The following is a 23,587-nucleotide window of genomic DNA, read 5'->3' as shown; positions in this document are numbered from 1 at the left end:
TAGCATTAAAGTAATAACGCTAAACGTGAACATTTCCAACCATGAAGGCAAATATCACAACTCGCGTGCAAAAAACCAAATAATTTCACAAGATTAACGATTAGAACGAGAGTTTAATAAGTCATGAACTAGAAATGCCAACTGAAAACCTGAAGTTATCCATCATATGATAAATCTTGTGCTTTAGGGATTTCTTCCAAATCCTTTATAAATTTATGTGCACGCTTTCATTTTACATTAATGCTTTAAATCTGGTGCTCCGGGGATGCACCCGGCTAACAAGTTTCATACCGGGCTGTCACGCCATCTTCATCATATGGTACATCTTAGTACAGTGACAAGTACAAATGTGTTTCTTCTCCCAAAATGGCGAAATAAGAAGCGGTAAAGTTGCTGTCAGTTGCATTAACTAGTATTTTTGAAGTTTTAGAAGTTATGGCCCCTGTATACTCCGGAACAAACCTTTGGAGTGAATGTCAGAAACAAGGCAGACTCAAGCCGGACATTTATCCAAGTGTCTTGAGTGATGGCACAGGGTATCGTAACTATCCAACTGTTAGATTCTTTTGGGGTCTTTGGCAACTTGCAGCAATATACTGATTATCACTAAATGCTTGAATTAGAACTATCCTGATGGCAGAGCATTGCGAGCATATTAGGAGCCTGCTAAAATTCATTTAGGGTGGAAAAAAACCAGATCGATATTCAGCATGCGGAGGCTTTCGCTGAAGCCAAACATTTAAACACTAAGTATGGAGGTCAGGCACTTTGGTGATTGCTCAAGTGTTTACAGGATCCTCGCCTTATCCCAAGTCACAACTGACCGTGCCCACACTCGTCTGGCGTTGGAGGCCGAACACTTTTGTGGCTCCAAGTTAAAGTCAGAAATAGAATCAATAACTTGATGAGGAGACAGTTGGGACTTGAGAAATAACAAAAACATTAAGATACTGTGAAAATATTGTGAATAGAATTCCAGCATTGCTCCACAAGCAGCCCGCCGCATGTGGAAAAGTAATGGAAGAAAAAAAGCTTTCCCATTTCCTCCAGTAGTACGAAGCACCTCGCTGTGAACTTATAAGTATAAAACATGTACTTACATGTATAAAGCAAAGTTTTTTGGGTTTTTTTTGCTTCTTTTATATATCTGCTTAAGCCTTGTGCACTTGGTGGGGGGTGTAGGAGTCATGGCACCCCCTCGTCTCACTCCGTACGGAGGCCAACCACAGGAATGCAAGTCACCGTCAGGAAGCTGTAAAGTGCTGACGCGGAGGTCAGCGAGCGTTTACACACATGTGGCTTTACTTTCACAACTCCACCATTCTTCTTCTCCTTCATCTCCACACCTTATCTTTCTCCTTACCCCCGTCCCGCCTGCCGCTTCCTTCTCTTTATTATTCCTTTTCTCAGCATGAAGGTCCACTACGGTGAGTTAGAGGTTGGGGGTTACACTGTAGGGCGTCAGCACAGGATTAGGCTTTTCATAACAGAACGCTATAACAAGTCACAGACAGTGATATATTTTGAAACCCTTAAAACGATGGCAGCAGAAGACCCACTCAGGCGGGAAAGTGTTAATATAACCATAAACACTAACAATCAGATAGCGAAGCAGTGTTTAAATTCAAACGTTGATTCAGGATGCTCTACTTGGCCTTATAAAGGCAACAGTGAAGATTGATGATAGATCGTATTGGCAGCATCGGCTGTTTTCATCGCTTGAAAATGTTGACCATCTGTTGCAGGAGAAAATGGCTTTCACACAGTCCAACATGGAAAACAGCTTTCAGCGCCACTGAATGCAAGACAAAGTATTGGAGAGCATTTGTTAAAGTGATCTGTACTTAACAAGAAACTCCAGTTTGTTTTTGGTGGTGCGCTCACAATAGCATCGATTGTCAATGTATTGTGTAACGTAGAGGATTTGAGAGGTCGGTTAAATGAAATTCTGAAGCACCGCTCGACTGTAACCAAACAGTCACGATTCTGAGAAATGTTTTATTCATGGACGTATTGCTGTAAATCAAGTGCAGACATTCAGGGTCCCCACATACTGAATTCCAGTGTCCGACCTGTTGATTGTGATTTTCATCAACTGCTGCCATGGTGGTTGGGATTTCTAGTGTAGGAAATGCAGGATCTGTGTCTGGAATCACAGTCAATCTTCTATATACATAGTTTTTGCAAAGTAATGGATAGTTTTTCTAATAGGATCCACTAAGAAGCCACTTAGTTTGTTCAAAACTGTTAGCAAGCGTAGAGTATGGCAGTGCACCAATTGGTCCTTCTCTACAGCGGTCGATGGCAAGTTATGGAAACTTAGAACAGAAGTAAATTTTAATTATGAAACAAACTAACTAGCTAATCTAAGCTAATTAGCCCTATTAGCTAATTAGCTAATGAGCCCTTCTCGCGTGTAGTTAGCAGTCCTTAGCAGGGATATCACAATTTCAACCTCAACACCGATACGCAGGAAAACACTTAATGACATTTTCGATATCATCCTCCAACGACAGAAGTAATAGCAAAGTCGTGTCTCGAAAAAGTGAACTTTTCCACTAATTCTCCCAATTCAATGAGATTCAACAAAATTAGCATTAAAGATTAAAGAGGTTTACTCATTTTACCAATGCTTTAGCTGTTTTCTTTACAGATCGTGAAGGTAAAATGTTACAATGCAGTGGATGAACATGCTAAGCGCCCAGCTTCGTGTTGTAGCTAGCGGTTTCGTTTTAGTTGTGTATAACTGTTTATTGCAAAAAGGTACCTTGTTAGTCCCTGACAAGATCGATTTATATGAAGCCTGTTAATATGGATTTGGCAAGAAATTATATTTTCAGGCCTTAATTCACCGATTGATGGAGCCAGAAAAATAATTGAGGTCAGGCTGCAGAGACCGTTGCCCAGCAGGTGTGCCGTTTTCCCCTTAGTTCAGAAAATCGTGATTTAATTAGCTGCTCAGTTTTGTTTTCATGGTGTCTAAAAATACCAGAAATTCTATCAGGCACGCTGCACATGGCCAGACGGACCGTGTGGTTCTGCTCGGCTTCAGGAAACACTTGCCATGCACTGTAGTAGGAGAGCAGGCGGCCCCTCTTGTTTTGACGGGGACAGAGAGGGCAGGGCTTCCTTCGTCTGCTCCTCACATTCCTCTCGGTGCAGAGTAAATCTCTCACAGCCATCTCACTTCGAGCCTTCATCTTCCCTTTTCACCACGAGATGTGTTTTCTATCAGTTGGAGTGGGCTCCTGTGTAAATATAAAAGCCTTGAAAGTCCTTTGACCCCTTGAGCCTGTTCCATACTTTCCTTTGCAGGACATGAGGTACACCTCTGCACACAAAATGCTGAAGTTTCTGGGGGTTGTTTTTTCTTCATACAGCAATGTTGACAAGGAAACTTAATGCTGAACCACAGCCATAATTAGCTTTTTGCTGTTTGGTACAGATTGCATATTTGCCTAAAGCACAGTGTGTATATATCTGTCTTTCTCCATCAGCACTTTCAGACCATGCTGAAGACCAAGCTGAATGTGCTGACTCTGAGAAAGGAGCCGCTGCCCACGGTGATCTTCCACGAGCCTGAGGCCATTGAGCTCTGCTCTACCACACCGCATGCAAAGAGCAGGACCCACGCTGGATACAAGGTAGGGGGTCACATGAACCTAATAATCCTCAAATCCAGTCCTGAACACTAAATCTGTAATAGCATTATTAGAGCCTTAATCCAAATGTTTTTCCTTTTCTTTTTGGTCACAAGTTTAATTAACTTGCACCGTGGATTTCCCAGCACAGAGTTTTTAAAGTTTTAACTTTCCTGTCTGAGCCACATACTTGAGAAATATTGAATGTCTGTGTGGGCACACACGTACGTGTGTCCTGGCATGAATGTGTTTGTTCCCCCCCTCCCTGGCTCTACTAAGTGTTAGATGTAGGGTTTCTAACTGTGATCCAACTCACAGCCCATATTCTCTTTTCTCTGTCCTGAAAACAGAAAGCAAACAGGGCTACAGATTAAAATAGCAGCCAGGGTCTGTTATTACACACAACACTTCTAACCCACTAACTGTGTCTTTGTGTATTTGCCTCCCTTGTGCCACAGCACTGTAAGCCTAACAAATAAACTGAAATCATCGCGGAAGGCAACTTCAAGTGGTGGTGGGGGGGCATTAGGGTTTTATTTTGCATGTCTGATGTTGTTTTTGGTCTCTAATGCTGTGTCATTAACAAGCATGTTGGAAACGGAGGCTTTTCTAACTTCGCTAAACTAAAATAAACCTTTCGTATCTGGCAGCTGACATTAAAGAACAATCCTGCCAAAAAACACCGATGTGGAACACACAGTCCCAGCTCTTGTTGATATTTGTATTTGTTGGATCAGCGTACAGAACAGCGAACATGAACACACGCAGACTCATGCAGATGCACTCGTACTAAATGCATATATGTCTGCGGGGGGAAAAACATCCCAAAAGCAGCTACGAGGGCCAAAAGTGCTGAGTCCTCTTTGGCACTTCCTAAAAGCTCCAGAAGTTGAAGTGAAAGTCAGTAAGAGGACCTTTGCTGGCAGAGCAGAGCAGTTTGGTCTAGCTAGAAGAGACACATGAGACACAAGTTAACCAGCAGCGTTTCCACTGGCTCATATTCAGGTACAGGTGGGAGAAGGCCTCTTATGTGACACAATATCATATGCTAGAAAGTTAATAAAATAAAACCTAATGCTGTGGAATTTACGTAACTTTTATCCAGTAAATGATAATGAGAATAAAATAATATAGACAGAGTTGTTTTTCACGATGAGGTCCAGTGAAATGTGTTTTACCTCTTGCTGTGTTTCCTTAACTTTAATATTTGTGGCCACTTAAAAGCCAGGATAGTGGCCACAAGTGTAGTAAACAAACAGTTTCATCCAGCTGTTTGTCATTAATCAAGGATCAATTATAACACAAAGTGCAGAGGCTGTGTTGGGAAAGTCTGAGGTTTGCGGTAGCAAAATCACCTGTCATTTATCTTCATGGTAGATTTGCAAAGCTGTGACACCATGAGTGCAGTGGGTAACTGATGTGGTGACTGTCCCTATGAAATGCAGATGTGTGTGTAGTGTAAGGTGCCGGTCACTTGGTAAAAGTGAGTATCCCTGTGAAGTGCTTTGCTAAAGCCCCAGTCATGCATGACTAGACAGTGGTTCCCTGGTAACCACCGGTTGCTAGGTAAAAGTATATTATCCAGCTGGTTGCCAAGTGGTTGCTGGAGGTTGCTAGCTGTTGCTAGGTGAAATTGGCAGCAAAAAGAAGGGGCTGGACCAAAACCCTTGTTGCAATTACTTTGTTTGCCTACAGCTTGCTGCAATTAGCTATATTTTGAATTAAAAACATGCTGTTGTGTCTGCAAACTCCTTTTGAACATGTTGGTCTAGATTGCATTCAACTTTTCAAGTTTCAAGTTACTGCTTAGTGGCTAGTTAGCAAGTGTTTGCAAACAAATTGGCAACTTCAGCGCAAACTACAGGTGAACATGGCAAATTGCTAGAGACCAAACCAATCATAAGGAGGTTTTGAGTGTGGCACCATCTTTGCAACAGTGGTGGTGCTTGACAAAAGGCAGGAGGCAGAGCTGGAGATGGCAGAATTGAAGATGCAGATCTTCATTGGGAGTGAACGCGATGGATGGGATTACAAAGTGTACAAAGAGTACATCAGAGGGACAGATCGAGAACCAAGGCTGAGATTGCTGGGACATGTGCAGAGGAAGGACAGTGGATATGTTGGATAAAGGCAGGAGGAAAAGAGGAAGACCTCAGAAAAGATTCATTGACGTAATGAAGAGGACATGCACAGGGTTGTTGTGACAAATGCAGTGTCACAAGTTACTGAGTCATCAGGATACTGGTGTTTCGCGTGTTACAGTTAATTTCCACTCACTTATTGTTTGTAATTACCAGCACACACACACACACAAATAATTTCCTTCATCTGTCTATCTGAGACTTCTTCAGATGTGAGTCTGCCTCGCTGCCTGCATCTGTTGGCTTCCGTAACTTCCTGTCTGAGTCACTACCTGCCTGTCTGCATATCTGTCTGCCCACCTCTGCTTTTTGGATTCCTTGCCATCCCTCCTGCAGAATATTATAGCATTTATTATCCCCACGGAGTGTTTTACGTTGCCTTCCGTTCACTTCTTATTTCTCCTTCACTCTCTCCTCTCACATTCTCCGGTCGTGCACCCAATTTACAGGCAGACAGGCAGGAAGGCTGGCTGAGGACTGCTGTTCCTCTGCCAAAGCTAGCAGCTAGCGAGCATGAAAGGCCACCTCTCATTGCTCCGCTTTCCCCGCCGCTGTCAAAGCGCTCCACTTCACATCCACTGACAACGTGTGCAATGTACTTTGCAGCCATGCCAGCTTCATCACCACACTTCATGGCAATTGTGAAATTACTCTGGAGTCCGCTTAAAAAAAACAATATAATTTTGTTATGTTTGAACTTAATTTGTTCTCTTCTCCTAAGAGTAGAAAGTGGCTTTTGAGAGTTGCCTGGCCGGGACCCCGAGGAGTCAAACTGGCTTTTATAAAAAGTGGGATTTTGGATGTGGCTATGCGGCACGAGCGCACAAATGTCCAATTCAGACCCACCTGATGTATTTAACAGCCCAGCAGTGAGACAGACACTGTGCAGTCTGTACAAGTGTTAACATGAATGTCAGATGAAGGCTAATTACCCATCATTCACTGCTTTAAATTATATTTGTCCTGAAGACAAGAAGAGCAGAGCAGGAAAAAAATGAATCTGGGAACCTCTGGGAAATATAACACTATATCAACCAGCAAATTCATTCAGCTTATGTTAGCCTGTCTGTCCAAAGGCAACAAAATCCTGCTAACAATATATCTAAGGTTTGAAACTTACCATATTATATTTCATTTGCTGGGGAAAAAGTGCAGAAATGAGTAGTTTTGGATTTGCTTCTGTAGTGCACCAAAAGGCACGGGGCATTCAGGCTCGCTGTAACACCGTAACACTGTTCTGTATTACACCAGACACATTGACATCACTATGCTATGTTATCAGCAAAGATCCCCGGCTTTGCTGCTTCTGCTAGTCATAATTTCCCTCTGTCACTGACGTCATTCACGTCAGCAGCCCGTGCAGGGGAGGCTGGTCCTACCATGCCTTTATCTAATCTGTTAGGCAGAGAGCCTTTTTGTCTGTCTCCGTACTTGATATTCTGATGTCAGATTGTGCGCTGGATGTGCTGTCACTCCTCCTCCCAGAACAGAACATGCAGTGATGACATTTAAATCATTTTTACCACGCAGTTGAGACGACTGGTGCTTCCAGCTGCCTGCGCTGTGGAATGTGCAAGCGGATTTGTATCAGCGTTTCTGGCATTTATGTGTGTGTTCGTAGCTCGAAGCATCAGAATCGCTGATGTGCAAACATTCCCGGGTTGTTTCGTCCTCGTTTGAAAATTCAGCGATTGGTTTTCAGACCTCACTGTAAGGACACCAGATGCTGATGAGAGCAGTATTCATGCTTCTGTTTAAAATTGGGCTTTACTCTGACCACCGAGAAACTGGAACTGTTGTAGAGAATAAGCTGAATTCACTCAAGTCCATGTCTTTATAAACTGCTACTGGTGAGAGTAGATGGTATAATTTGGCAACGAAATGAGAAGTTGCTAACATTTTATCACCATTTAATCAACATTACCTAAAACAACTATTAACTAAATGTGTGTGTATGTGTTTGCCAAGTTTCAAAGACCTTTAAATTTAGAGAAAGTGCTGTTTTGCTACTAGTTTAATTACTCTTTATTGTTGTTCAGTGAGAGAAAGCTAGTCTGTATTTGGGCTAACCAGTGCATTAAAGTCTGGTTCAGTCTCCGAGGTGGAAACGCAGAGTAGAATATATTATCTCCCCCTGCTGGTACTGCAATTTCTGCATGCGTGCCCACTTCACGTTTTGGAAAGGCAAACCGTGGAATGGACTTTGTGGAACGGCATGTCTGTTGCACGTTTTGCCGTGATACTGGTTTGGAGTGTTTGTTCACACATGAAGGTATGACATCAACATCAATCAATATCTTCTGAGCATGCCTGCTCAGAAGATGCCATCTGTGGAAGGTTCTTGTCTGTGAGAAAGAGAAAAAAATCCAGTAGTGATTTGGACAGTAACCCACTGGAACACCTGCCCGTTTGTCTCATTTCAACCCCAGCCAATAAAGGATCAGTTACCTGCATCACAGACGTCACAGCCAGATCCAGGAAGTTGAAGTTAAAATTGTCATGACGCATGGTACATGTCCACAGTTATAACTACAGTCATAACTAATCATGCACGTCTGGAGTTACAGCTGTTGTTATGCTACCTACTAGCAAATACATTAAACTCACGAATCGCCTCTTTTTAACTGTACATGTTTCAATCGTTACCAGTGAAAGTGCTTTGAAATCAGATTGTGCTTTTTGATACACCCTGTATGTTTCTTTATTTTTAATAAACAACTATTATGCTTATTGGGACGGAGGAGTTAAGTTATTCAGGCGTGTTACCTCTGCTAGAATCGCGACCAAATACCGTCTCTGGTCATGCTTTATTTATTTGTTTCTGTGTGTCACCCACTCGATAGTCATTTAATGAAAGCAGGGAGGGAACTTTTGTCATTTGGATACAATACTACACCCTTGGTTTTCAATACATGCAGCTACTGAGTACTGATCCAATACCAATGTTAAAGCTTCATCATCATCATTCATTATTTGAGGAGGAGACGGTCTATTCATGTGTCAGGTAATGAATTTCTTGCGAGTACCATTGTCAGTGTAGTTGTACATAGTTGAATGGTGAGAAGTATATGCATACCTCAGCTTAGAAAAGTTCCATCTTGCTCCATCTTTGGACTATCAAGAGTCTTGTGCTGCAGTAGGCTGTATGTAAGTGAGAGTGAATGAAAAAGCTCCTTTCATTTACACCAAAGGGCTTCTGTCTTGGCACTGAACCAGTCAGAGTAATTTCTTTTTTTTTCCTTTTTTTTGGCTGATACATACCACATCATCTCCCAACACAAACAAGCAAAAACACACAGCGCTTTGAATCAGGATGAAAAAAAAGCTGATCCATCTTTGCGTGCCGTGACTCACACAGCCAGCTGTACTGTGCTGATTCAATACGTTTAGAGGAATTTTAACAACCACTTCAGGAATGCTGAATTCCCAAGCAGTGGATTCCCAGTCTTGTTGGAGACACAGAGGCTTTACAGAGGGAGACACCTTCAACAGTTGCATAGTTGTGCAAAGCTAAAGGATATACAGTACGACTTTGGTGTCAGTTAATGTCTTTATCATACTGATGTAAATATTTTGGGCCAGTACAGTACTGAATATTTGACAACAGTGTGTAACTGATATTATTTCCCGTAAATGCAAATCAATGTATGACTGCTGATGAGAAGACATGAAAGGACAAACCTGAACCTTTGAAAGAAGGAATGCTTTTGGGAACAATGGCATTCCATCTCTCAAGTAAAGATTAAAATATACTTACACTTTATGTTGGTTCGGGACATTTTCCCTGTCACAGTCCTTCACAAGTGTTGTTTTTTCTGCAGTTCTTTTTCAAATTACCTGCTAGTTTTGTTTCGTCCATAGATAATAGCAGGTATTTTGCTAACTCTTGGCAGCCAACATTCAAACACCACTGCCAGAAACAAATCTGAAATGTTTCCAGATAGCCGGTGATTGTGGCGTGAACAAAAACAATTGCGTTTTCATGCCGATATTTTATCTTTTACCATTTGGAAAAGATTGTAACATTTGGATGGAGCAAACTACAACCAGGTGGGTTGGTGGAGGGACTGTGTGTTTAGTCTGCACCACCTGTTTGCCCTTGGACTGGTTTCTGAGAAGGTGGCTTAAATGCAGAAATGACAAGCTCCAGAAGTGCTCCTGACCTGCCTTCACATCACAGTCTGTTCCCAAAGCTGATCCATCAAGACCAAACAGCTACTCTCAATAACTGCGTCTGTGTTCTGGTCTCAGACCCGCTTCCTTGTCCTCTCAGCTCCTTCCTCTTTCTTCCTCCATGGTCCCAAATGGACTGTCTATAGGGACAGGTATCTCTTTATCGAGTCCTCCCTCATCTTTCTCTCATACCACCCGCTCTTTTCTTTTCATCCCTTTAGATCCTTTCTTTAGTGATGGCTGAACCAGCTGTGGCTCCAGCGGCACTAGCTCTACACCTTTCATCCACACAGACATGCGTGTGTGCTTACACACGAATAATGACTCACACTGAGATAGACAGGCACAGACAGTGTGTGTTGCATGTGAATTGGCCAGGATGTTCCCGTCTCTTCCCACCGGCTCACTTGCTGGGCTGCGGATGTTTTTTCAGTCCCCCTCTGCGTGTCCCCTGCTTTCTTCTACCCTTTTTTGCATTCACTCAGCTGTTATTAATAAACTTCTCTTTTCTGTCTTTGCATGTCTGTTTGTTCTTTACCCTACCACAGTTGTGGCTTTCATTGCATTGTTGTGCTTGCATCCACTGATTCGTTCAAAATGGGAAATGTCAGAAACAGTTTGCGGTGCCGTGCTACACGATTTAACGTGTTTGCATGATGTTCTCCGCAGTGCTCTATGATTTTAATTAGTAAGAGATGCTGAGTCCTTTGTAGTGTTGTAAACACAATAGGGTATTTATTAAGTCTACCTCACCCAGTACTCAGAAATTTCGCTCCATTGATGAGAATCACCTGTTCCACCACATCCCAAAGGTGCTCCGTTGGACTGATATCTGGTGACTGTGGAGGACATCTCTCCTGTGAACTCTGAGGGTGTGAGTGAGTGATGGGTGGCACCACTTGGACAAAACCTCCACATCGGTGCTGGTATGGGAGGAGAAGAAGTCAAAACTAGAAGCAGAGTTTCAGAAGTTTTTTTGAAAGTTCTGGAAAGAACAGCGATTGGCTTATTATGATGTCTTCCATTTCAAGTCAGAACTTCCGAGTTTCCTGTCGGAATTTTTCAACTGGAATGTTCCGTCAAGTCAGACATCCAGCTAGCAAAGCCCCATCAACTTCTGTGTAACAGTCCAGGCTGGCGATAGTGGACATAAGCAGTAGTATAACAACAAAAATTGTAACAATATACTGTATCAATACAGCAAATAACCACTGCAAATTGTTTTGTGTGATGATTCTTTATGAATACAGGAGTACCAAATTTTGATATTAAATAAATTCAAATACTCTGAAGACGAGGGCTCATCTCATTCATCACCATTCTGAGATAACATCGGTCGATCGTTATCTCGAATCAGCTCAACTGAAAAACAAAAAAACAGCTGTTGTGCTAGTTTGGTAGAGATCCATGAATGGGTCAAACTTGCTATCGATCAAAACAAGTCTGACTTTACTGGAATGTGCTCAGCATGCTAGTTCTGACATCCAAGGCAAATGAAATGCAGTATTAGTTAGAACTGACTTTATTTTTCTTACTAGAATTGTTTTGCTGTAGCATTTTAGCTCTTTTTCTTTTGTCAGTTTAATACCTAGCTTACAAGCCAAAAGGGGGTTTCCAAATTCATAGGCTGCATTTGTAGTCCGATTACGTCACAGCGACCTGATGAGGCTGTCCAAATTCGTAGACTCCTCCAAATGCAGCCGCCAAATGTGCTTCTTTTCCCCCAGATTTGAAGGATGGGTCGGGTGTATCCTTTGTGGCCCACCATATCCCAGAATTCATAGCATGGCCCAACCATTTCCAGTTTCCAACAATAGCGGCAGCTACTTATTACTCTTATTACTCTTTCCGGGTCGCAAAATAAACTTTTAAGATATTTTCAGGTGAGAATATAGCTGTGTAAACTTCAAATATCTGCTCGGTTTATCAAGATATCACATATTTGCAAAAGTGCTCAGACATTTTCGGAGACGTCTGTTACCCACCAGCTCGATAGCTAGCCGGGGCGAGAACAGCAAACTCCAGGCATATCGTTTTCAAACCCCCCGCAGTCTTTCGCTACTCAGGTTAAACATATATAAGTCACTTAGATAACTTAAAAATGTTATTGTTTGGCTTTTTTCATTGTTTTATTTGTATGTGAGTAAATCGGTTGTGAGGTGATCGAGAATTTACGCCAGTGTCCTGTTATATTTTACATAGCAAGGAGCATTAAACTCCACCGAGACAGCTGGTGAGGCAAATCTGAAGGCTAGACTGTCCAATTTCACAGCTGCTCACTTCTGGCCTACCCGGCCTTCGGAGGACCCGGCCCAAGTAGACCACGAAGGCCGGGTCCTCAGGAGGATGCAGCCCATGAATTTGGACACCCCCATGTCTGCATTTGAGCAAAGCTAGCTGTTCCCCTGTTTTCAGTGTTTGAGTCATTCAAAGTTATCCATCTGGTGGCACGAGCTTCAAGCATAAAGTACAGACGTCTGAGTGGTGTCAGTCTGATTTAACTCTCTGACCTAATGTGGATTCTACCTCAAGTTTTTTTTACACTAGAAGCAGCCAAGCTAGCAGTGCTACCAGAAACTAGCCAACAAACACTCCAGCTGCCTCAGATGATCACGAGGCCCATCAGTGCTGCCATTATCTTCACCGTTCTTCGAACAAAGCTGGACAACAAAGTGACATCATATCTGCTGGTGCAAGTTGTTGCTGTGCACATCTCGATTTTGATTTTTATAACCTTGCACGTTGCACCTTGAATGATAACAACAGAAGCACTGAGATTCAGCTATTTGCAGAGGGAGACTTTCTGGGGGAAAAAACTGCGATTTTTTGTTTTTGCTTTTGCACTGATGTGGAGATTTTGTCTCAGTGGCGCCACCTATGGTTCAGGAGAATACCGCAACAGGAACTCGAACCCTCTGCGCTAACATAAATGGTATGAAACTGTGCAAAGCAATGACTCGGGCTCTTGCAGTCTTGCAGGTGGCAGAAGGCATTTGAGTTTCTCGCAGTGTACAGTAAGAGAAATGGAGAGTGAGAGAATAGAAAAGGACAATGGGTTAAACCAGAGTTGGTAATAGCAGCCACATGTCGGCACACATGCAAATGTTTAACCACGCTCCCTCCCCTCTCTGTCACAATCTCAAACATTCCCACTGCTTCTCTTTGTTTTTGTGTCTCGTTGACAAAGCAGGTATGCTTTTGTCTACACCAGAATTCCAGCAGATAGTTTAAATTTCAGTTTCACATAAGCTTGTTTTCTAAACCTCGCCTTTCCCCTCACTCTGTCTGTTTTTTCTGTCCACATTTGCTTTATTTATCTTTACAACATCCTTTTTGTAGCCCCCAAGGCCTTTGTTCCTGTAACTGATCCTCATTTCTGTCTCCATACTGCTTCACATGCAATCAGCATTTCCACTCTGGCGGGATAGAAATAACGGCGAGGCCTTGAAGAAGTGCAGAATAGTAGAGGGGAGGTGAAGCGGGTGAAGGAGTTCACTGAAGAAACAGGTGAAAGAGAGAGGACGGAGTGGAGGGGAAAAGATACAATGAGTGGAGGAGTGAAGGAGAAACTCATGGAAAGTTGAAACAAGGTTGCCAGGACATAGCCAGACTGCCAGAGTGGAGCACAACACACGTGTTGCTGTCTGGGATTTATGGATTGATGTATCAGTTTTATCAAGAACCTGATGTGGAGATAGCTACAGCCTGAATGGTTTGCTTCATTCACTGCACAAACACTGACAGAGCCCTGTGGCGAGCATCCACGCTTTGACTTGGAGATCTTGAAGGTTCTCATAACCTGTTCTGAGACCGAGTCCAACCTGAATCACATCTCTCCTGTCTGCAGAACTGATTATGATCTGAGTCCGTCTGGTCGTTGTGAAACTGTCCCAATGCACTCACTCACACGCACACACACACACGCACACACACGCACACACACACACACACACACACACACACACACACACACACACACACACACACACACACACACACACACACACACACTATGGCTGTAAAAAGTCAACCACTAACTTCTCGCGCCTCTTCAGCTGGATTCCAGACACAGATTGTGTGCAGAGCCATCTAAACACTGCTGCTTTAAAGCGTCAGTCATTTAGCTGGTGTCAGATGTTGGGAAAGAATGCATGCTTTCAATTTTAATGTGATCAATCACATCTTTTTCTGCCCTTTTCTCTTTAATTTTTTTAAAAACTCATTTAAAGAGCAAAGCAAATGTTTTTTTAAGCATCAGGGTGTTTGGTTTAATACTTTAACAATATTTCTAAAAAAGAGGAAGAGATTGGAGAAGGAACTGCAACAGCTTCTCTATCAAAAATCTTGATTCCTCATATCCATGTTGTTTTGTTTTTCTAGTTTATATTAAAAAATATAGTAGGCAGAGCTCTCAACAGCTCTCTGGTTGTATCCTAAAGAGCAATTAAATTGACCCAATTTCATGACATTTGGATACATTGGACTCTGAGTGAATCATTACCACAAAATGAACAGAACTCACACTATCACATCGTTTATAAGATGCTGTATACACTCATCAAACATTTTTTAGAGATATACATCATCAGTTGGTTGTCGTCTAATCATCGAATCACATGGCACTATCACAGTGCACATGTAGGCATGGTCGAGACGACATTGAAGCTCAAACTGAGCATCAGAATGAGTTTAAAAGCACGGTTGTTGATGCCCTGGACTGGTCGGAGTATTTCGCAAACTGCTCATCTACTGGGATTTTCCCACACAGCAATCTATAGGGTTTACAGAGAATGGTCTGAAAAACAGAAAACATCCAGTGCACTACTGTTCTCTGGGTTTCAGGATGGTGGTGTGATGATCTTGACACACTTTGTGCCCCACTTAGTGCTAAATGTGCATCTTTTAAACCACAGTGTGCCCATGCTTTGCTTCCAGTGGGGTAAAACGCCACAAAGTTCATCTAAATCATCTAAAACAGGTTTCTTGAACATGACTGTGAGTTCACTGTACTCACTTGGCCTCCACGGACACCAGATCTGAGCAGAGCACTTTTGGGATGTGGTCTAATGAGAGGTTTACATCATGAAATCTGCAGCAATTGTGTGATTTTGTATCATATCAATATGGTCCAAAATCTCGGAGAAATTTTTCTACCCATGTTTTGAATCTGCGCCACGAAGAATTGAGGCAGCTCTGAAGGCAAAATTGGTCCAACCAGGTACTAGCAAGGTGCACACAAAAAAGTGTGCATGTCAGTAAGTGCATATGTCTGTGCTGTTTTTATTTCCATTTTCTCTCCTGAAGACACTTGACCTGAAATCATTTCACCTGCAGTGATTGCTGACACTTGCAGAATAACTCTGCTTTCAAAGTTAAAATCTACACTTTAATGGGGAAGAAACCAGAAGAGGAACTGGTCCTCTTTCGATTGGTCGCTTTCATAGTTATATCCTAGCAACAGTGTGGATGTTATTTTATACCAGATATGCATTTTGGAAAATTAAGTTCCCTAAATGTATTATTAACAGTTCATGTTTCCTGTGTACCACTGGATGCACTCACACGTATCGCTGGGTAGCTTTGACACTGAAGAAACGATGGTACAGTTCTTTGTTCACATATTAAAATATAACCTAGTAATATAAAAGCTGGATCTGTGTTGCCTTTAATCAGCAGCCAAGCCTAATAATAATCCCCAGATTTAGTCTCACATTTAGTTTGTCTGGAGTTCATACAGTAGATGCACATTCATCTTTCTATACACTGATGCCAAATTCACCTGGAGAGCACATTTTTAAAACCAGGTGTAAATGGGCCCTGTGTTGTCTCGGAAAAAAAAATACCAGTGCAGATGAAATGGGTGATTCATGCACCGCAAACCAGAAAATCATGCATTTCCAGAGTTTTACTCGTCTATTTTCCTCTTTTTCTTCACATGAACACTGCCTCATTGAGCAATATTTTTTTCTATTTCTAGCTGTCTCTCATCTTTCTTCTTGAGCAATCTAACAGTTTCCTCTTCAGCTGCATGTTTGGTTTAGACTTTAAAGAAATAAACTAATGTTTGCTCAGTCTGCTGACCTCCTCACTTCACACATTCCTCACTTATCTTTCTGTGTGCGCTGCACACACATGCACGAACCTGTATAGCACTAGTATTAGTCTCTGCTTTCCTACAAAGTTAAGGAATTTACCAGGACCGGCTCGGACTTGCCAAAATTAAATAGCAAAGTTTTGCTTTGAAAATCAAACATGTTTGTATCCTCTTGACCTCTCTCTGTTAACCTCTGTCTCAGTCTTCTGGCTGGTCCCCTCTGAAAGCATCCCGAGAATGGATTTATTTGGTTTGAATAGCAGGCTGCTGCGGCTCTTTTTGAACAAGGCAGATCAACTAGATTATATCCTGATTTTCAAACACAGCAGCAGAACAGAGCTAGCGGAGCAGACATGTGGATGTAAGAGAAAACATTTAACTGTCTTTTTTTTGGCCTTGAATACAACCTGGCAAAGCAGCCAGCCTTCATTTAACTAGGAAGCAAGCAATCAGTAAAAACAACGATAGATTAAACAAGTAACTCAATATCAAAATGGGAGACGCAGTGAAAAGTAACCATAATGACTCTTTATTTCTATTTGACGTACAAAAGGCACATTGTGGATGGTTGATGTATCTTGGCGTAGTCTTTGGATCTGTTGGCTGACTGAGTGACCGCCGTTTGGCTGCGAGAGGGTGTTGGGGTGGTTGGCTATCAAAACCACCCAGCCTCCAGGCTGCTCCTGCAGACCTGTGGTGCTCAGCTGAATGATGGATCCAGTGTGAAGCCTGCATGTCTCACCCCGTGCCCACCACTAATGAAAACCAGGCATGAGGCGGTAGCTGCGTTCGCTGCCTGGATCTCTTCCCGTGTTTTAAATTGGGAATCCACATTTTGTTGTACTGTAATCAGGGTATCATGATATTATGGGGGCTCATACACCATAGAGGGAGGCTGGGGTTTGTTTATATATATGGAACAAATACAGATGCTACTTTTAAACAAGCTTTCCAGAGGCTTCTTTGACCTACTTTTATGTTTATTTATTCATCAGTCCACCTTATGCTGGCAAAATATTCTCAACACTGTCGGTCCAGTTTGCAGCGTCATGTTGAATTTTGTCTTTAAAAAAATCTGAGATGCCTTTTCTGTACACTCATACACCTTTACTTTACTGTTTTAAACTATTTACAAGATTAAAAGAATGGTACTACTGTACTCCTACGTCTATATGTACACATTTTTTGGACTACTAAAGCAAATAATAATTAAAATTTCACATCAAGCACAACATTCAACCACTGAAACTTAATTTTTCTGGTCAGGAATGTTTCATATGGCAGTGATTCAAAGTCAGAAAATGAGTCTGAATGTTGAACAAACAACAATTATATTTTATTATGTTAAAAACATCCATTGGGTTAAAGAGCTTGCACATACTCGTGTTTAAATGATTAACAAACATTCAAAAATTTTTGGTATTTACAAATACTGTTAATTTAAGGCAGCCTTGACAAAAATGTAGATTTGGTGGTGGTCTAACAAATTTCTTAAGCATTTTCAGTACGGATCTAAGGCTACTGTAAACACATCAACTACAACTCCCTGTTTTAATTACTACATTTCTGTTTATACATGAATTAAACAAAACAAAAGGGTCTCGTGGCATTGGCCTTTGTAAAATCCAGTAAATATAAAATTAAAAAGTAAAGAGGAGATGGGAGAAACACCCTTCAAACAATGTTATCATTGTCGAAGTTGCATAGTTGGTCCACCAGAGGGCACTCTGCAACTTCCTCGTTGCCAACACGTGTTTGGAATGCGACAAACACAACCAGCTGATCTGAGTGGAGTTGAACAGACGCTAAAAAAATAAACAACGGCACATAAAATGTGTTTTGCGTCGAATATATATCCATATCTGACTTTTTGATCACCAGATATCGTTATCAGTCGAAAACTCCCGGATCGTTTGGGCTCAGTTAATAATACATGAATTTCATAATTGTGTCCCCCAAGCTTTTTGGTCCAGGTCCAGCTTTTCAGTTTTCCAGCTTTATGGTAATTGCCCTAAGCTTGGCCTGTCTGTCCTCAACGCTTACGCTGAAGAGTCCCATTCAGTCAAAAATGTAGCAGTGAACCAGTGCAGGTAGAGTCCACTGGTCCAGACTAAACAAAATGGAAGCAGTTAAATTACATGATTAAATAAACCATGGCCTGGGCCTCTGCTTTGTGTCATTTTCTGTGTTTTTTGTCAGTCTGGCATGGATATCTGTTGGATGACTTTTTTGTTATCAGAGTAGATGTGAGGATGGATATTTGACTGGAATTTTTCTGGGAATAGTGTTATCAAGATCACAGTCTGGTTTGACATTCGAGTGTTGTGCATTGTGCCAGACATTTTCACATTCAACACACATTACAATTCATAAATTCATAAATGTTGATATGATTGATACACTTTCCTTTCCTTTAGAATTTGCTTTTATTGTTGCTCTCTTGCTATCTGGAGCTATATTTTAAATATGCACTGCATGTAAGCCAGCCTCAGCGAACTCTTGAAGGGTTCAGAGTATTCCCCTGCCCCCGAATAAACAGGCAGGGGGGAAAACTCTTTGAGTGTTTGACTCATAGCAGGCATCTCCTCTGTGTATTTTTGTAAAGCCATAAAGAACAGCATGTAGAGAAGTGCACAAGTCAGCCATTATTTCTGCGCTGCTCTTGAACTGGTCACACTCCCCTCAAAAAACTCCAGTTTTGTTCGCTTCTTAACTCTCCCGCCTTATCTCTCTCCATCTCCTCAGTCTATCACTCTCCCGGTATGCAGTGTCATTACTATGGTATTCCATAATACATGTTGCAGCCACAGTTAAACGTAGTGTTTTTTGCCATAAAAAAATCGTATAACTTTGATCTGATCGTAAAGAGCGTCATTCTCGGCACAGAAAGACATGAAGCACCCTGGTTTTGAAGCAAATCAATCCTTAAAATGTAAAGGGATATTTTCTTCTACGTTAGCTCCCTTTCAGCAATGATAGTATTGAAATTGTTGTGAGGTGACTAACAAATCAAAACGAACTGGAGCTTTTCACAGTGATTATTTTGACGACGAAGGCTCGTTTTGCTGTGATCATTCAGATCACATTCAGTTACAGAGTGACTCAGCAGTGACTTGCAGATGTTTACATGAGTTGAATGGGTGGATGCTCTTTTATAGATACTGAAATATGATGTAATTATAACATGAAAAAACATTATCCTATGCCCACTTATTTGTGGTGTACCTCAAGGATCCAACCTTGTCCCACTGTTACTTAGTTTACACCTTTTATGTTTAACTAAAGATTAAAGCACAGCGGTTCATTAGTAACCAATTTTATATTTAGATTTGTTAAGCATTGCATTTTAAATTGAAAAAAGAGTCTCACTGTAGATTTATGTATCTTGTTTGCTGTAGGTGACCTATCTGGGCAAGGTGACAATCTCTGGGACGCAGTTCCTGTCTGGCTGCACAGAGTCGGCGGTGGTCGGTCTGGTGGAGCGTCGCGCCCTGGCTCAGCAGCAGGGCACTTGTCCGGCTAGCAGCTCTCTGCTGGAGATCCGGCCCTTTCAGGTGCGTCTTCACCACATGGATGACCGCGGAGAGGCATCAGTAACCATGGACACCTACCAGGTGGCGCGCATCGCCTACTGCACAGCTGACCACAGCGTCAAACCCAACATATTTGCCTGGATCTACCGGGAGATCAACGACGACCTGTCCTTCCAGATGGACTGCCACGCTGTGGAGTGCGAGAGCAAGCTGGAGGCCAAGAAGCTGGCGCACTCAATGATGGAGGCTTTCCGCAAGACTTTCCACAGCATGCGCAGTGACGGCCGCATCCACAAGAGCGGGTCAACGGACGACTTTGCGGAGGACTCGTCCACCCCCGAAGACTCTACTCCAGACGACGGTTGAACTAAAACACAATACAATAAACACAAGATCCCCATCCTAACAAAGTGAAGGGTGACTGGAAGGATGGACAGATTACCTGCTCTCTCTCATTCTCCCTTACTATTTTTCTGTTATCTATATGAAATAAAATGAACTGACCATATGAACCAATGCACCCAAGACAGTGAAGTAGCTTTTAACTATCGTAAAGGAAGTTACGAAACAATATTTACATAGAGGAACAGCAAAGTGCTGCCCCATTTTGAGTAAATACTCAGCAAAAAGGCACCTTTGTAGGCATTCTCAGTAGAATCTCTCAACGTTTACGTTTGCAACCCCTGTCAGTACCTATCGTTCCTTAACCTTTAGATCAAGGAAACAAAGAAAACAAAGTTAAGTACATGTTCTCCTAGCACCAGGTCAGAATAATCTACTGCCACTCTTGCCATGTAGGGACTCAGCACAAAGATGTCTGGTCCCAACACAGAGTTTATATGAGACTGTTGGAGCACATACATTCTTGAAATGTTTGATTATGTGGCGCGTAATGCCTTCAGCCTTGGCAACAGCAAACGAGAACGTGAACGTAAAGCTAGGCCTTTAAGCACTGCTCATATCTTTGTTATCATACCTTAGTCCGAACCCTGAATATTATTCACCGAGCATAGCTGTTGATTCATTTAGACGATAGAGCTACTGCCTCTGTCTCTTAAAAAAGATTCAGAGTACACGTACGGCACCTGGGAGAACGTAGGTGCTAAATATCTTTTAGAAGTTCTCACTGGGGTGAAAGCCCGGCCCCATCCGAGACACCTTAATCATCCACATCCGACTTCTGTTTTAAGTATACCAAATTTCAGGCTCTCTTTTGCCTGTCACATTATGTGCCTCACTTTCCTCTCACATAAGTTTGGTCTCTTACCCAGGTCCCAGTGTGTATGCGTGGCCGCGTGTCTGCTCACAAGGTTTTATCCTACTCTTTGTCGGTGTAATTCCCAATTCTGTACTTTGTGTATATGGGGTGTACATGCGAGTGCTTGCATCTGTGTATGTGCGTGAAAAAGAAAAGGTAAGAGACGATGAAGTACAATTCGTATTGCACGATTAGCTGGAAGTGAAGAGAGCATCTGCTTTTAAAATCAGACGTGGTACTACGACCATTTGCCAAGTTTACTCAACTCCGTCTTGTACCAATCGAAAAGATAAGAGCGAGTGATTGAATGTGCCAGTCACACTGAGGTTGTAAGACCCCCTAAATCACAGCCATTCGAGATATAACAACTTGCACCTCCTGGCCTCTGCTGAATGTATGAGTCCGACATACTGTGAGCACCTCACAGCATCTCCAGTCACGTCCAGTCTCCCGTAATCTCCTCGTGCTCTCAGACAGCTCTAAGGGGGGTGCTGCTCTGGCCCCGCAGGCAGTCGGCCAGTGACCAGCTGTCTCCCCTGCTCTGTGTCATCTCCGAGTGACTGAGGCGCCGTTGTGGAGGAAAAAATAAAAACCCCAAACTCTTTCTTCTTTTCTAACTGAACTGTCCTGAACAGACTGGAAACCATCGGTTGGAAATGGTCTTCAGTCAGCGACTCCAGCAGAATATTCAAACTTGCGTAAAGCTATACAAATGTTACACACATGTTGTATTTGATTCTTGCCTGATAAGCTTATGTAAATACAAATGTATCACTTCCCAAATATTACAGTATAAATGTCGATAGCTATTTTAAGTAATAAAGAAAAAATGTTGAGAACCATCATACAATACAGAAACAGTATTATAAAGCTTACTGTGAATAATAAGTGGAGAGCCTGATAGTGATGGCTGTGAGTGTGAGTGTGTGTGTGTGTGTGTGAGGAAGAGATTTTATGTGTTTGGGGGAGTGCTGAGTATGGACAGGCCAGAGGACGAGAACAGGGGAGAGCGTTTATAAAGCTGTAGATTATACTGTGCCATGTCTGTCTGGAAACTCAGACGCGCTTTAAATGTTTAAAAAAATGTTACCATAAGTGTTTTCTATACAGTGTTTGCAAAAATCAAAAACAATTGCATATAAAGTATTTACCAAGACCGAGCGTACGACAGTGTGGTCTGTTTTCTCTCAGTTTTCACTTCTGTCTCCTGTGTTCCCCACGGTCGCCCAAGATCTCAGCTAAAAGACGTTTTTTTGTTCTCCAGACTCTGCTGTATTTTAACCTGATGGATTCCCCGCTGAGGCCGCATGTGGGAGGATAAATACAAGGCATGCTCAGTTTCAGAGCAAACAGAATGGGTAACCAGATGATGTTCTGACGAGGTGCCAGGACAGATGTACACCATAACCTCAAGTGTCTGCTTACCCTCCATATGTGCAATGTTTCCACGCTTGATTGGGATTTTTCCTGAAACCTAAAAGGTATAAAAATCTCTTTTGTGGTGTATAATGTGCTGAGTAATTCCAGCATCTCCCACAATGCTCTAAACATACTCCTAAACATAGCTTTATGGCGTGTTTCAGGTTTAAGTGTGACACAGCCACAGCCTTGTCCATCCTCTGAGGAGGTTTTTTTACTCTCCCCATTCTTCACATTCCTCAGACTTCCTCAGATCTTCCCTTTTATTGTGTTGCTGTCTTCTCTGCCAGAATGTGGCAGCCCCCTTTTCTCTACAAAGTGCCCACATCAATAACAAGATAACTGCTTGCTCTCAGCTTCCATGGCAGGCGATCATTTTGCAGCTTAAAAGCTGCAAAGAATTGGATGGAAAATGGATGCTGTGAAGAATGTTAAAGCACCCGCAATGTGAACACTGCCTCCCTCTGGCAGGCAGAGCGATTGCTTCTGCTCTGAACGTTTTTTGTTCAAAGAGGCCTTTTGCTGTTCTGATAAACTCCCCGTGATGATAATCGTTTCTTTCAATTTGGTTACAGAGAAACTGATTGTTCTTGCCATGAAAATCACTGCGTCATTTAAAAACAAAACAGTGGTGCGTTTTAAGGGGAAATAAATGCACAGTCTATCTCCAAATCTAAGCTATGGTTTTGTTGGTGTTTTCCTCTGTTAATAAACTGAGTTTTGCAGCATCAGCTGCAATCGCGCAATAATTTGCCCACAATGCTGATAATCATCGCTTTAATGGAAGTTTTAGAACAGTGTCAACAAAGCCTTCTGCCCCTCTTCTCTTCCAGCTCACTGTACACAAGCGTCCCTGTTTGGATGCTTCTTTGTCTTCGATCTGTGCTGAGCACACACCCACCCAATAGCTCTTGACTGTGCTCTTGTGTCTGACTGGCCCACTTCGAGCAGTGCATCAGTGCGCTGGGGCCCTGCGAGGCTCAGAAAGAGGCCACCCCGGCAGCTTGCTTTTCTGCTCCTCTCAGGCGTCAGTCAGTCAGTCAGCTCACAATACCACACTGTTACCACTCCAGCTGGCCGCTCTTCCTTCTCCGAGTCCCAGAACCGCCTGTCTATCCACCCGCCAAGGTCCTACACGCTTGAGGTCCGGCTGGGGAAGGGAGCCAATCTGGCTTCTGATCAGATTCCTCTATCTCCGCCTTACTTTGCTTATTCTCTCGGCTGCTGCCGCCCAAGCAGGGGGCCTGGGCCTCTTAGAGAGAGAGAGAGAGATTGTGTGGTGCAGTACAGTAAACATATGTGTGTAACGTGTGTGTGAAGTGGAACTG

At 42.5% G+C, this 23,587-nt stretch overlaps 1 protein-coding gene across 1 annotated transcript in view; it reads left to right on the top strand.

The window, feature by feature from the left end:
- The window catches only part of pid1 (phosphotyrosine interaction domain containing 1), a 32,438-nt gene extending 10,437 nt beyond the window's left edge, over positions 1-22,001 (top strand). The window contains exons 2-3 of the mRNA XM_031752728.2: positions 3,498-3,644; positions 19,448-22,001. Coding sequence (XP_031608588.1) covers positions 3,498-3,644; positions 19,448-19,948 — 648 coding nt within the window. The 3' untranslated portion in view covers positions 19,949-22,001. The remainder of the gene's footprint in view (positions 1-3,497; positions 3,645-19,447) is intronic.
- Positions 22,002-23,587: the final 1,586 nt, after the last annotated feature.

This window comes from Oreochromis aureus, linkage group 14, assembly GCF_013358895.1.
Source record: "Oreochromis aureus strain Israel breed Guangdong linkage group 14, ZZ_aureus, whole genome shotgun sequence".
In the NCBI taxonomy this organism is placed as follows: Eukaryota; Metazoa; Chordata; class Actinopteri; order Cichliformes; family Cichlidae; genus Oreochromis; species Oreochromis aureus.
This window is presented reverse-complemented; position numbering and strand designations above follow the sequence as displayed.